We start from the raw sequence: 14,911 nt of genomic DNA on the forward strand, positions 1-14,911 counted from the left end.
ATGCAGAACTCCTCAGCATTAAAACACAACAACCTCTATTCTCATTTATCGCCATTCGCATGCTGATATTTCATGCTGCTGTTTTCCGAGGAGATAATTAAAAACCCACGCATTCAGGAAATGAAAAATTCTGGTCATGAATTGCAACTTCATTTGTTAGGAAATTCAGTTTGCTATCATAGTTTTGATTTTTCATTTGCAGCTTAAAATAGTGTTTCAATGGGACTTCAGCAAATTTTCTATACATTACAGAGCATCAATTTGTTATAGTGGTGGTGTTCACTACAGTGAACATCTACTTAATTTATATGACTGGTACAACAAAAATATCACTGAACTGTATATTTTACTGAATTGTTTTTAATTTTTTTTTTTTTTTTTTTAATAGTGACGGTAGCAGCAAAGTATAAGAAACCAAATACAGGAATATAAAAGTGAAGTTTAACTCTCAAAACTTACTTTACAATAAAAACATTTAACCAAACTATTTACCCTTCAGGCAAATCATCAGGACATGATAAATTTCCTAGTCTATCTACAACTACATTCTGACTTCCTGAACCATGCCCATCTCTTGAAAGGAGACTAATGACTATTTGTCCACGTACAGGTTCTGGATCTTCATTATTGCTTTTAGACAAATCTAACCTTTGATCTACATAAGCAAAAATCTATGCATTAATTTTTTAAATAAAACACAAACTGCATTCAGCAAATAAATCAAATAACAATATCAAGTTATAAGATAAATATTTACAAGTTTGAATTTACCCTGAGTTAACTTTGCATTAGGAACATGCACCTAATAACATGTTGGTCCACCTCTCTGTGCAATCACAGCTTGCAGATGCATAGGAACAGATTCCACAAGGTGTCGAACATCTTTCATGACTAACTTGACCAATGTCTGCTGCAGTATCTGCATCAGTTCACACTCATTCCATTGAGCATGATCAGCAGTTCTCGTACCCCATTCTAGCATAACATACACATGTTCAATTGGGTTACATGTCAGAGGATTTTGGAGGTCAAGGTAATGTGACAAATTCATTGTGTTCTTCCAACTACTCGGTAGCAGTACAAACCTGATGGGAAAGAGACTTGTCCCGTTGAAAGATGGCACTGTCATTAGAGAATACCTCTTGCAGATATGGATGGAGATAGCTGGCTAACAGGTCCCTGTAACGTCTACCATTCACTGTTTCTGGGATGATAACCAATGGACCTATGATGTGCAAGGAAAAAGCTCCCCAAAACCATAACACCACCTCCACCGGCTTGTTTAACCCCAACTTCACACAACCAGCAGATAGGGCTTCATGCTGTTTGTTGAAAGTTTTTTTTTCACTTGGTTATACTATAAATGCCAAGAAATTATATTCTTGGTTTCATCCTTTATCCAAGTGTAAGCAAACAAAGTTTGCATGTGAAGTCACCTCTTGACTGGGCTACTTGTATAACGAGACTAATGACATCAATTGCCTCAGTATCCCATAATGCAATGCACATATACTTACAGACATGTATAATGTTATGCATTATGGGAAGGGACACTACTCAAGCCGGTAGTCACATCTTGACTGGGCTACTTGTATATAGAGGCTAATGACACATTAATTGTCTTAGTATTCCATAATGTAATGCACATATTCTTACAAACATGTATAATGATATGAATTATGGGAAGGCCACTACACAGACACCTTATTACTAAAATAAGGTGTCTGTGTAGTAACAGACACCTTATTACTCCAGAGTATTTTAGTAATAAGGTGTGACCTCTTTTGGCTACTTGTATATGGAAATATGACTTCTGCATTACTTCAGCTTCTGGGTGTGGCTGCCGCTGATGAGACCTCAATAAAGGTCAAAACCAGTCTGGGTAGCTGCCCTTCTCATAATGCATAGCATTATACATATCCTTAAGGATATGTGCATTGCATTAAGGCAGTGTTTCTCAAACTTCAGATATCCACGTACCCCTTCTTAAATTTTCATTATTATCAAGTACCCCTAATTAATTTAAAAATAAATCCATTAATTAAAAATTAATTAATTTAAAATATTAATTAAAATTAAATATCTATTTTATTTGAATTTATATGTTCATGTAAACAAAAAATATGATTTATTTTTAAATTTTGGTTCTCTAGAGATGTCGGCTCATCAATTTCATTTGATCCAGATGCAATATCAACATTTTCTTGTTGCTTACTTGTATTTGCTATATTGCTCTCTTCTGGGGGTTTTATAAATCCAATCTTTAACCAATGATCCATACGTAAGAATTTGAAGGCTAAAAAAAAATACTGTACCTACTCGAATATAACTCAACTTTTTTCCCAAAATTAAAGCTAAAAAATCGTGTTGCGAGATGCGTGCAGTAATTTTCGGAAACTAAAGTTTTCAGAAAAAACTGAAAATGGTGCGACTTACCAAGAAGCTCCTACTCGCTATCATTACTTTTGGCATCGAGAACAGTTTCTTTGTGTGCATCATCAAAATCATTTACCCAAATAGCGTCACCTTCTTTCCCATTATTTCAAGCAAAAATTACCAGTAATTTACAAGACTTGAGATACGTAGAGCAGCAAAGAACTGCATATGATTGGTGTGGTATTAACAAAAGATAGCGCGAACCAAAGACAAATTAGCACTTAAACAGTTGAGTTGAAATGCTAATTCCCTTCAACCGAATTCCATAATATCTGAAACATATTCACTATATATTTCTTAGTTTTAACACGTTAACGACGGGGGTAGTGTCAAGCAAAACCATATGTTGCCCCGGCAACATATGGTTTTGCTTGGTCTATACAGCAGTTTCTATTGGAGAGGGGATGCGATTCATTATTTAGTGCAGTTTTATCCGGGTTGTCTCTAATTGCACTGTTTGTTGAAAAATATGACTCCTTTAATTATGCATAGCCGAAAATTGCCACGTACCCCCCCTAACAACTTTTTGCGTACCACACTTTGAGAAACAGTGCATTAAGGGATACTAAGGCAACTGATGTGAAGTACCTCTATAGACAAGTAGCCTAGACATGAAGTGACTTCACATGCAAACTTTGTTTACTTACGCTTGGATAAAAGATGAAACCAAAAATATAATTTCTTGGCATCTTTTATTCATGCTGTTTATGTCAAATGCAAATCTAGTCATCAGCATGGTGCAGCAGAAAATAGGATTCATCACTCCAGGTGACCTTCTTCCATCTATCGAGGGTTCACTGCCGTTATTCCTTGGCCCATGTGAGTTGTTTGTGATGCTTGGCCTTCATCACAGGTACCCTCGTTGGTCTCCTGCTGTGGAACTCCAGGCGAATGGTGCATGTGGAGATGGGTTGAACTGCCCCACTGTTGCATGTCATTGCTGAAATACCAGTCATGCCACTTGATGCTCACCTCTAGGATCAACCACACATGGTTGACCAATGTGAGCACTTCTGGATGTCTATTCACACCCTTGATGCAGTAGTATGGGAGCAACCAACAAATGTGGCTGTTTCTGAAATACTGCCATCTGTCCTCTGGGCACCAACTATCTGCTCGTGGTCAAATTAGCTAATGTCGTCACTTTTCCCATTACTGGCAAATGTTTATCGAGTACAGAGGACAGGTGCGCCCATTTATAGTAGCCACATGCGATGTTCATATCACGTGATACTTTGTTATTCGCAGAATATGTAAATTGGGGGGGGGGGGGATCTTAATGCAAAGCTAACTCTGTGTACAATAAGATATTGCACATATGTAGACTTACATCACCAGTTATTGAACCACTAATGCATATTTAAAGCACAACACACACAGACACATGCCCATTGTCTACTACTCCATTATAAATGCTTTTTTTTTTTATCATGGTTTGGCATGTTGCAGCAGGAAATCAATGCCATAACAGATTCTGGCTTGCTCCCTCCCCTTGTTTTTTTTTCATGCAATAATATCCTTTTAAGGTCTGCAAAATATAACACAGAGACTAAGAACCTCCTCCATTTGAGAGTACAACACTAATGGCAATTCCAAAAATCTAGCTGCTAGACAGTTATCGGGTGATCCAAAAGTGTGTGTGTGTGTGGTTGGCTTGAGTAAAAATTAAAACATTTGTAAAAGATGAACAAGAACTGTGTCCAAAAAATATCACCTTCAAAAACCAATAAGTAGATTTAGGTTGATTGTGTAGGCAGCTGGTGATTAGTGCTACTGAAAGAAGTCTTTTTTTTTTTTTTTGTAATTTAGTATATAATAGGTTAATTCACTGTAGTTTGTTTCATGTGGGTTTGTGATAGACTGAGTTATTTAGTTTCGAGTGAATCGCATATTTTTGTTTAAATTCGATATTCTTGATATGGTGCCTATGCGTGGTAGAACAATGGCAGCAAAATGCCACTGTTGGGTGAAGTGGATTTACATGATTTTATTCAGTCTAGTGTGTGACATATTTGCTGCAAATGCTGAAGGATTTATGGAGAGAGAGTAAAACTGGTGGATGAGTGTGTAGCAAGTGTACACGGCATCGATGGTGGAGTCGAAAATGTTAAGGTTGGAATTAATATTGAACATGTGGTGATGGATGGCGAGAAAATAAAAAGAATGAAGTGAACCTAAATAAGCAAATAACATGCTCACTTCTGAGGCAAGTATCACATGAATAAACAAGAGAAACAAAGTGACGAGAAAATTTGGTTATGGAGATTCCATGATCAGAGGAGTGAGTACTTAATGAAAATGTAAAAAAAAATCCCATTTACCTAGTGCATAAAGATAAGGCGAAAGTAATAATTCTCTTCGTTGGCACTAATGATCTGAAAGGAGAGAAGTATTTTATGAGGAAGATGTGAAAGAGTTGTTGGACGAAGCGAAAAAGATGAGTAAAAGGCAAAAACTGTAATTGTCCTGTCAAGCCATGATAGCGGCAAACTAGCATTTCCTTCTGAAGCTGTGCAGAAGGAAAATTATGTAGGGTTTGTGGACTTATGGTCTGAGTTTGACGATAAGAAGGATTTGTATAATGCTGACAATCTGCACTTAATGGTTTTGGTGTCAGGTATATACAGAGAGTTTGTTTATTGAGAGCAAGAACACACACACACAGTCAGGAAAACTCAAGAAATTAGGGTGGATGCAGATTGTGTGTGTAGGCACCCCATGAGGCAAGAGAATGAGAATAACCAACAAATGTAGAATCTAGTCTCTCAAGTAACAATATCAAATAGGTTCGTCAATTCAGGAAGTAAATGTGATGAGATCCTAAAGCGATGCTACAGTTTCTATATATATACTACTGCCAGAAGTATATTGGGGAGAGTGACCATACAGTTTTGACTTGGGATGTTGTAAAGCATGAGGAATATTTTGTCAAGAAGGGATATATGTGGAACTACAAGGTGGATGATTATGACATGCTTACGAGGAAGCTTAAGCTGTGTCATGGCATAAAAACCAGCAAGGGAAGTGTTAGTAATGCATGAAAGATAATTAAGGGACATCTGAAGAAAGGAATATCAGATTATATACCCAAGGTCAGGAGGATAAATCAGGTAGGAGTTAGATGGATGAGTAGTATCATTAGGCATGAGCAGGGGGGGGGGGAATCTTCTAGTGGGTCAATAAGAAAAAAGGTGACCAGTAAGCTTATGAACAGTATAACGGTAAAGCAAGAAAAGTGACCAGCAGGTAAAGGAAGGCAAAATCAAATGAGAAAAAACCAGCTAAACAGGCCAAATGAAATCCCAAAGAATTCTTTTGCTACATGGCAAGTAAGAGAAAAAATAACTATACAATGATAACCTTAAAGAGTGGTGATGAGGTGACCACTTTGCAAGGGTATATCATTCAAGTGAGATGATATACTCACGTGTATATCATCTCACTTGATATGGTAAGATGATATATAATTTTTAGTTAGATACTGCGTTTGGCAGTACAACATACAGTTTTGTTTCAGTCTATACAGCATAGTTTCTGTGGGAGGGACATGTGATTCATTAGTTAGTGCTGTATCTATCCCAGTTGTCTCTAATTGTACTATTTGTTGACAAATATATTACACAGGCTGTAAATGTTGGGGCGATTATGTATAACTGAGAGGAGACCGCCACATAACCTTCAAAGGAATGCGGAGAACCGACCTAGGCTTCTGACCTAATGTTCCAATCATCACCTTCTCATGGTGCACCCTGTTAGGTATCTACCTGGATACTGAACGAAAGAGGACAGGCTGGCAATTTGGGATTTAGCCAACCAAATTGTATTCTTATTGGCTTAAACCACAATATAAAATGGTTAAACATGACAGATGATGACTGCAAATGTCTCTGTATACCTTATTCAGTGATGCTATAAAACTACTTGTTTTTCTTGCGTCTGCAGTATAGTGGCTTTTGGAGAAGCATGTTGTTTACTGCAGCGAGCGAGTTACTATCGCTCTGACGTGAACTTGTTTAAACTTTTCTTCGCGTGCAAGGTATGTGCCAAACTTTTTTAATTTCTTTTTTCATAAAGTAAAATAAGAGGTGCAAGTTATATTCAAGTAAATATGGTATATATAAGTCAAAATAATAACAAAAACCATAAATGAAACATTTCTCAGACACAATTTTAAAAAAAAAATACTGTGTCGGAGATGATGGGTAGAAGATGCTATTGATGGTAGTAGTGTCGTAGTAGGAGAACTAAGTAGTAGTGGAGAGGGGTGAGATGCATTTAGCGAAGTAGAGTAGATTGCCCTCCCACAATGAGGCCTTTGACTCCCTGGAGGTGTCATGTAATAATATACTATTTTATAAATAAGATATAAATATTATAAATAATTTTAATATTTTTATAAATATTAAAATCATTGTAGCAAGACAAATGCAAAAGATAAATATGAAACAGATGCAAAAAGTATAAAAAAAAATACTACAATTCATAAAACATACTTACGAAAAATTTTATGAATTTATCCAAGATTTAAAAATATATTTACAATAACCTAAACTAAAAAGTATATACTATATATAAGGCTGGGAAGATTAATACTCTGCAATAACTTAAAAACAGAAATAATGACAGCAACACTGCTAAAAAAAAAAATGCATCTCCCTGAACAAGTTCATACAAATAAATCAAACCAAACAATATTCTAGACTTTCAGGATCCATACCAAAAAAAAAAAAAAATCATTTCCATATCCACTTTACAAACTTCTGCGAGAATATATTCCAACATAAACACATTAATCATTACTTAGACATCAGATCTCTTTCTCTAAAGAGAAACCCAAACTGTAGCAACAACCACAGTTCACCTCAAATGTCCAAATCTTCATGATTCATTTCACCATAAAGGTAGTACTTGTGCCTTTGTGTGTTATAACACTGCCTGCCAGAGAAATGTAGAATCCCCTGCCTTTGATCTCTGGTGAAGGTTTCCTTGTCCCACTTAGTAACATCTGCAGCATTTATCAGTCCTGAAAACTCTGAAAAACCACAAAGACCTCTTTACTATCCTCTCCATGAAATTCAACCATCTACAATCCAGATATCCAATCATCAAGTCACCTTGGATGATGACTCATTGTCCAAGGTGACTTGAATGTCCATAACTCCAACTATTTCCTCTTCTCTAACACTACCGATCAAGCTGGACGTGAAGCAGAAAATTTTGCTATAAGCAATGATCTAATGCAAATTGCACAGCTACCTACCTGAATTCCAGATAATCCCCTGTTCAAAACACACTGTACAGATTACCTCTCATCTCAGCAACTCAGACCACAATCTTATGGAAGTTTCCAGTCTCACAGAATGTCCCTCCTCTGACCACACCCAACCTCATGTCCACTAGCACTACAAAAGGAACAAAGTGGGATGATTTCTGAAACTATTACTCTTCTTTCCCATGGCATGACTATTGCTTTCACTCTTCTGACCCAGAATCCATCCATAGTGGAATGAAGGCATTCATCCCTCATTCCATCCAAAATTCCTGTGCACTTTCCAAACCCTCATTCAACAGAAGACGCATGAAAGCAGTCTAAGAAAAACACTCAGCTTACTGCAGGTGGCTTGCATCAAGAATCCAAGCTTCATACTCAACCTATGAGGAAGCACACAATACATGTAAATAAACTATCAGCAAATCCAAATCCAACTTCGTAAAGGCCAATAGCAAAAAACTCGTCTCTTGTCCAAATGGTAGTCGTACCTTCTGATACCTCACAAAAGTCATCAGACACAACTTCTGCTCACTTGCACTCCCACATATCCAGATGACACACTGCTACAGCACCCAAAGAAAAGGCTGACCTCCTAGCATCACTCTTTTAACTCTAACTCCTGCATATGATGAAGGTAAATCATCTCCTTTCATACCAGCAACTGAGCACCATATGCCTCCTGCAGTCTTTTAGCAGAAAAACATAAGAATATTAGAAAACCTGAACACTACAAAGTCATCTGGTCCCAATAGCATCTGTTCTGTTGTGCTCCAGATCTAACACCTGTCTTCTATTGTCTCATCAATCCTCTATTCTCAAGTTGGCACCGATTCCATCTTATGGAAATCAACATATATGCAACTCATTCCAAAAAAAAAAAAGAGAGAGAGAGAGAGAGAAAAGCCTAACAACCAACTGGCTACAACTTAATCCTCTCCAAAATAATGGAGAAAAAGGGTAAACTTCTTCACTACCTAGAAGCTCACCAGTTAATCAGCAACAACCAGTATGAATTCTGCCAATTCAGCTCCATGGCTGATATCTTAGCCTACATCACTCACTATTGGACACATGCCATGGAAAAGTTCAGAGAAATGTGTGCTGTTGTCCTTAACGTTTCCAAGACTTTTAATCATGCCGGACATCAAAGACCTGCTTTGGCAATTGCTTTCCTTCAGTTTACCCGCCACCCTCTGTAAATTTGTTTTGCCAAATCATTAGCCAAAGTAGTACAGGACTACCAGGATCACCCTTTCTGGATGTCCACAATTTGCACTGCACAGAAAACACAGTAACAAGGCATTAATCCTAGTTGTGGTGGTCTGGAAGACAGGATAGTAAAAATGACTCAAGAGAAGTAGAGTGAAGAATACACGAGAAAAAAAAAAAAAAAAAAAAGAATAAGAATAAAAAGAGCCAGTACCAAGCACTGGGAGCTCTCCCCCCCCCCCAACTAACAAACAGGTTCCTCATATGAAGACATGGGAGTCGGGGGGGTAGAAAGAAAGAAATCTAAATTGTGGAAAGGTAGCCAAGATTAGATGATATCTGACCTGAAATGTTTAAATATAAAGATATAAAGGTTTTAGAGACTATATGCATAATTCAGACAGCTTAGGCAGAGAAATATGATTTTGGAATAACTTTCTGAGTTCAATTTATAAAAAAAAAAGGTAAATAAAAATTAATGTTAGTGTCACTTAAAGTTCCTATTGAGGTGTCTTCCTCCACCTTAGGTCTCAGACCTGTTGTGACAATATTCATTGCAATCCATGCTTTATTTGTAAGGATGGATTGCATCCCACAAATAAATGAATGTATCTATTCATTTATTTATTTGTAAGACACATATTGTATATTTCTTTGTTTCTGATCTTTGTTTTTCCCAGTTTTCCTGACAGTGTTGAATTATAGTGTATAGTGTTGAATTCAATCTTTCAAGTTCTTGTTTCAGATGTATACATTAAAACTGATCTCATTATCCTTTTTTATACACTTGTCTTAGTTACAATATTTAAATTTTTATTTTTCCATATTATGCTGTTTAAATATTCAGAAATTTTTTTTTTTTGCCTCCAGTGAATAGTCTTTAATTTACAAGGAATAACATAAAATGAATCTAAATTCCTAAGTATTTAAAATTCATCACTTATTCTACTATTTTTCTATTTATTTCTTACTTATATCTGATTGCTTGACTACTATTCACAAATGTTTTAGTTTATCTATTGATATTGCTACATTGTATAAATCTGTTGGAAATGAAATACTTTCTTTCTACATTATCTTCTGTGTCTGCTACCAGTACCATATCAATTTTTATTAACTTCATCTTTTAATTGTTTTTTAATCAATTAAAATATTGAAACATTAGTGGACTTAGTGAATTACTCATCTAATTCCTTTCTTCATTTTGATTTCTTTTGTTCCATTACTGCAGTACCTTATTATATTTTACACATATCTTTGTGTACATCTGTGCAAACTTACTGCAGAAATTATAATACACAGTATCTGCAGTGGAACAACTAATAGAAAAATTAATAGAATAAAACACTTGAGTTTTTAATTGCATTCTATCTTCTTCTTCAACCTTCTGGTTCTGTCCACTGCTGGACAAAGGTCTCCCCCATGATTTTCCAGATAACTCGGTTTTCTGCTTCTCCCATCCATCTCACATCGGCAATTTGTTCCAGTTCATCTCGGTCTTGCTCCATCCATTGGTCTCCACTCTGTTATTTTTCTAGTCCATCTCCCGTAACTGCATCTGGCAATATGGCCAGCCCATCTCCACTTAGCCTGTTTAATGTATTTTACAATATCCATGACACCTGTTTGAGATCTTATCCAGATATTTGTCTTCCTATCTCTTAATGTTATCTTTAGCATACTTCTTTCCATGCGATGTTGTGTTGTTCTCAGCTTTTTGTTTAGGGACTTCTGTTAAAGTCCATGTTTCTCCTCCATATGTTAGGACAGAAAGTATGCACTGGTTGAAAGCATTCCTTTTTAGACTCATAGGGATGTCACTTCTGAATATGTCTCTCATTTTCCCATAAGCCATCCATCCAAGGTGAATTCTTCGTTCAATCTCTTTACTTTGGCATTCCTCAAAGGATAACAATTGGCCCAAATATACATATGAAGTAACTTGTATTCTATAGGTTCATATAAAACATTTGATAATACAAAATTACAAGATATTTTAAATCTAATATTGAAAAAAGCACAGATAGTAAAACTTATCAAAGATACTGTGCATTATAATTTCTGCAATAAGTTTGCACAGAAGTACAAGGTGAGCGGTAATAGATTAATCCCTCTATAACTGTGTGAGCCTCTTTGATCATTTTTTAAAGATTGGTACTATTAGTGATATTTTTCCTTCATTCAACTGGTATTTGTTTTTAAGAAAATGCTTTAATAATTAAATGAAATATTTCTCTTCTTTTTTTTTTGAATAATTCATAATGTGTTTTGACAATTCTAGATGCTTATAATTTTTCATAAAAGATTTTATATTTGTAATGTTATTTCTAACTAAGTCATTATCTTTTAAATTTTTGGATCAAGTTATTTTTGTTTCGTCCTCATACAATTTAGGAAAGGGTTATTCTTAACCTTTATTGTTCAGTTAAGGATATGTTCATATTTTTACATAATTCAGTTCTTCAGTTTCTAATCAATCTCCATATTTGCTTCCATGTACTAATAAAAGTCATGGGTAAGCTGTTTCAAATAGTTATCCCAGAATTCTCATTTTCCTGCATTTTGTTACCAGTTTCATTTCTTAAGTTTTTATTTGTCATACTTTTTTATCATGTAAATATGCTAGAAAGGCTTTTCTTTTGTGGCAACAGTTTGACTTTTTTCTGAATATCATGAGTCCACCAGTTCTCTCTCATTTAATTTCATTTTAAATATTTCCCGGCTGATTCAGTTCTTTGTTTTCATTAAAACACAGAAAATTATATATTTCTCATAATCTCAAGGTTATAAACAACTACAACAAACTATTATGACTACCGCTGATTCTCACTATAGCAAACTACTGAAAAGTCCCAACCAAAGACCATAGAACACAATGCCAAAAGAAATTCACCATAGCAAATTACCTGCTGTAGCAAACAATTTTCACAGTCCCTATGAGTCTGCTATAAGTGACAGTGGACTGCATTATTCAAAATTATAACAAATATAAACTTGTAATCTTGATAAGTTTGTTAATTTACCCTTGAACTTTGGAGAATAAGGAATTATAGATCTTCCTCTTCTCGCTTTAAGCTTCAGCTTGTTATGTGTCTAATTCTTCAATTCAAGCTGCCCATCACTTTTTTGATCTACCAACTGGTCTTTTTCTATTTGGTTTCCAGTCTCTTGCTGGTTTAAATATTTGAATCCATCCTATTAACATGTTGATTCCATTTCAATCTTCTCTTTTTTATAAATGCATTTATGGGTTATATTGATATTCTTCATAAATCCTTTTTAGTCATCCAGCTTTGTTTTGTTAACTATTTTACTTAATGTTATGTTTTCATCTTATCTGTTGTATTTTTGATGTTTCTAGTCTTGTTTCACATGCATAAGTCAATATTGGTTGGACTACTGATTTATACAATATCATCATCAAATTCCTGACATGTACCTTCAAGGGGTGTACAGGATATGATAGTACTACATGAAAAGTTTACATCATTACTAACTTCCTATCTACAATTTTCCTCCAAATCAGTCTGTTACTTGTCAAGACTCCAACATTCTCAGATCTTATATTTCAATCATCTAAGGTACTTTGTACCGTATCAATCCAACTATATCATGGTCTTCATCTGGGTCGTTTTCCTGCCAACGTGGCAGACAACACTTGTTTTGCTAATTTTTCCTTGCCCATTCTGTTTAAGAAAAAAGTCATACCACCTGAGATTAGCTCTGCTAACGCATTCCTGGATGCTGACAATGTCAAGTTCTTTCCTAATATCCTCATTTTTAATATGATATTGCCATTGATGCAATCTGTTCACACCTCTAATCTTTCTCAGGACTCTCATATCTGCGGTCTCTCTACAGCTTTGTTGATGCTGTTGTCTATTTCCATATTTAATTTACCATCTTCACTAAAAGTCGTGCCTAAGTAGTCTGAAATGTTTTACTTGTTCCACAGGTTCTCCGTTCACACTGTAGTTGATATTTTCAGTGATTCTGCCTATTTTCATTGTCTTTGTCTTTTTATTGCTGACTTTCATACCATATCTATTACAACAATTATTCAATTTAGTCAGGGAATCTTGCTGATTTGTAGCGGATTTATTTAGAAGTATAACATCATCCCCATAAAGCAAAAAGCTGACATCAACATCTCCAATTCTGATATCATGTTTAATACCCCTTTCCTTCATAATGTGATCCATATAGATAATGAATAACAGAGGGGATAATGTACATCCTTGTCTCTCACCAGATTTAACATTAAACCATCTTCCTGTACTTCCTTCAATTCTAACTGCTGACTTACAACTCAAATAAAGACTAAATATTGTTTGATATAATGCCCCATTAACACCATATAACTGTAGCATATTGAATAGCTTCTCTCTTGGCACCTTGTCATATGTCTTTTCCAGATAGACAAAACTTAAATACAGATCTTTGTTATATTCCTATGCTTTCTCAACTATTGGTCGTAAAATGAAGATCTGATCCTGACAGTCTCTATTTGGCCTGAACCCAGCTTGTTCTTCACCAAGCCTTTCTTCCACAATTCTTCTCAACCGTTTCTCAAGTATAGTTGCATAAATCTTGCCACGAACACTCAGTAGGGAAATGTCTGTAATTCTCACATTCAGTTTTATTTCCCTTTTTATATATGGGTACTATTAGAGCTCCACTCCAATCATCGGGAATTCGTACCTCTGTCCAGGCTTTCTGAACTATGCAGTGCAGCCACTGTAAGACTTTTATACCACCATACTTCAGCATTTCTGGTCAAATATCATCTACTCCTGCTGCATTTCCACATTTCAAACCTTTGATGGCTTTTTCTATTTCAAGTATGGATATGTATTCCAGATTGTATGCCTGTTGAGTGTTTTTTTTTTTACAACTGTGCTATTACTGCTTGTTTCATTTAGCAATTTTTCGAAGTAATTACTCTATACTTCACGGATATCTTTTTCTCCTGTTTTCATGTCACCTTTATCATCTCTAACCCCTTTTACAGCACTTTTCCTCCATTTCTAAGCTTCTTCAACAACCTAAAGAATATTTTGCCACCTTCTTGATATTTATTTTCTATGTTCTTGGCAAAGTCCTACCATGACTTTTGTTTAGCTAGTTTTACACAGTGTTTAGATTTCTTACATTTGTCTCTGTATTCTCTAAGAGCACAAGCTGATTTATTTGCCAGGAACTTTTGATATGCTTTCTTCTTCTTTTCCTTCACTGCCTCTTTAACTTCCTGTGTCCACCATGGAGTTCTGATTTTTCTATCCTTACAGACAACCTCACCACATGCCTCTCTGGTAGAATCAATCAATGTTTTCTTCACAGTTTGCCACTGAATCTCCAAGGTTTGATTCCTGTTCTCAAACTCTTTCATTTTCTTTTCAATAATCTTTCTGTATTTTAGTCTACAGTTCACATCTGAGAGCTGCTCAATTTTTATTCGCATTAAAACTTTCTTACATGTTATTCTTTTCAATATGAAATTCAATTTTATCCTGCTCAAGACTAGATAGTGATCACTTCCAATTTCTTATCCTCTGTGCACTCTGGTGTCCTGCACCAGGGAGAAAACATCACTATCAACAATAACAGTCAATGAGACTTTTCTTATCCCTTGCCTCTTCTCTCCATGCGAATTTGAGCACATTTTTATGTTGGAACATGGTGTTAGTAATAACCAGTCCATGTCCTGAGCAGAAATCCAACAGGTATTGCCATTATTATTAACTTTGCTGGGGTGCTTAAAGGTCAAAGCTGTATAACTGAGAGGAGACCTCCACATAGCCTTTAAAGGATTGCGGAGAACCGACCAGGGCTTCTGACCTAATGTCCAATCCTCACCTTCTCGTGGTGCACCCTGTTGGGTATCTACTTTGATACTAAACGAACGAGGATAGGCTGGCAATTTGAGATTTAGCCGACCAAATTATATTCTTATTGGTTAAACCAAAATAAAAAATGATGGTACAACATGACAAA

The 14,911-nt window shown here is 35.6% G+C and overlaps 1 protein-coding gene across 3 annotated transcripts in view; it reads right to left on the minus strand.

Annotated features, from left to right (window-relative positions):
- The window catches only part of Smurf (SMAD specific E3 ubiquitin protein ligase), a 452,534-nt gene that overhangs the window by 342,065 nt on the left and 95,558 nt on the right, over window positions 1-14,911 (minus strand). For all 3 annotated transcript variants that reach the window (XM_090407614.1, XM_090407612.1, XM_090407613.1), the window contains exon 5: window positions 493-655. In XM_090407614.1, coding sequence (XP_090263740.1) covers window positions 493-655 — 163 coding nt within the window. The remainder of the gene's footprint in view (window positions 1-492; window positions 656-14,911) is intronic.

This window comes from Typopeltis vanoorti, chromosome 17 (genome assembly GCF_054136105.1).
Source record: "Typopeltis vanoorti isolate ZY-2024b chromosome 17, IOZ_Tvanoo_1.0, whole genome shotgun sequence".
Lineage (NCBI taxonomy): Eukaryota > Metazoa > Arthropoda > Arachnida > Uropygi > Thelyphonidae > Typopeltis > Typopeltis vanoorti.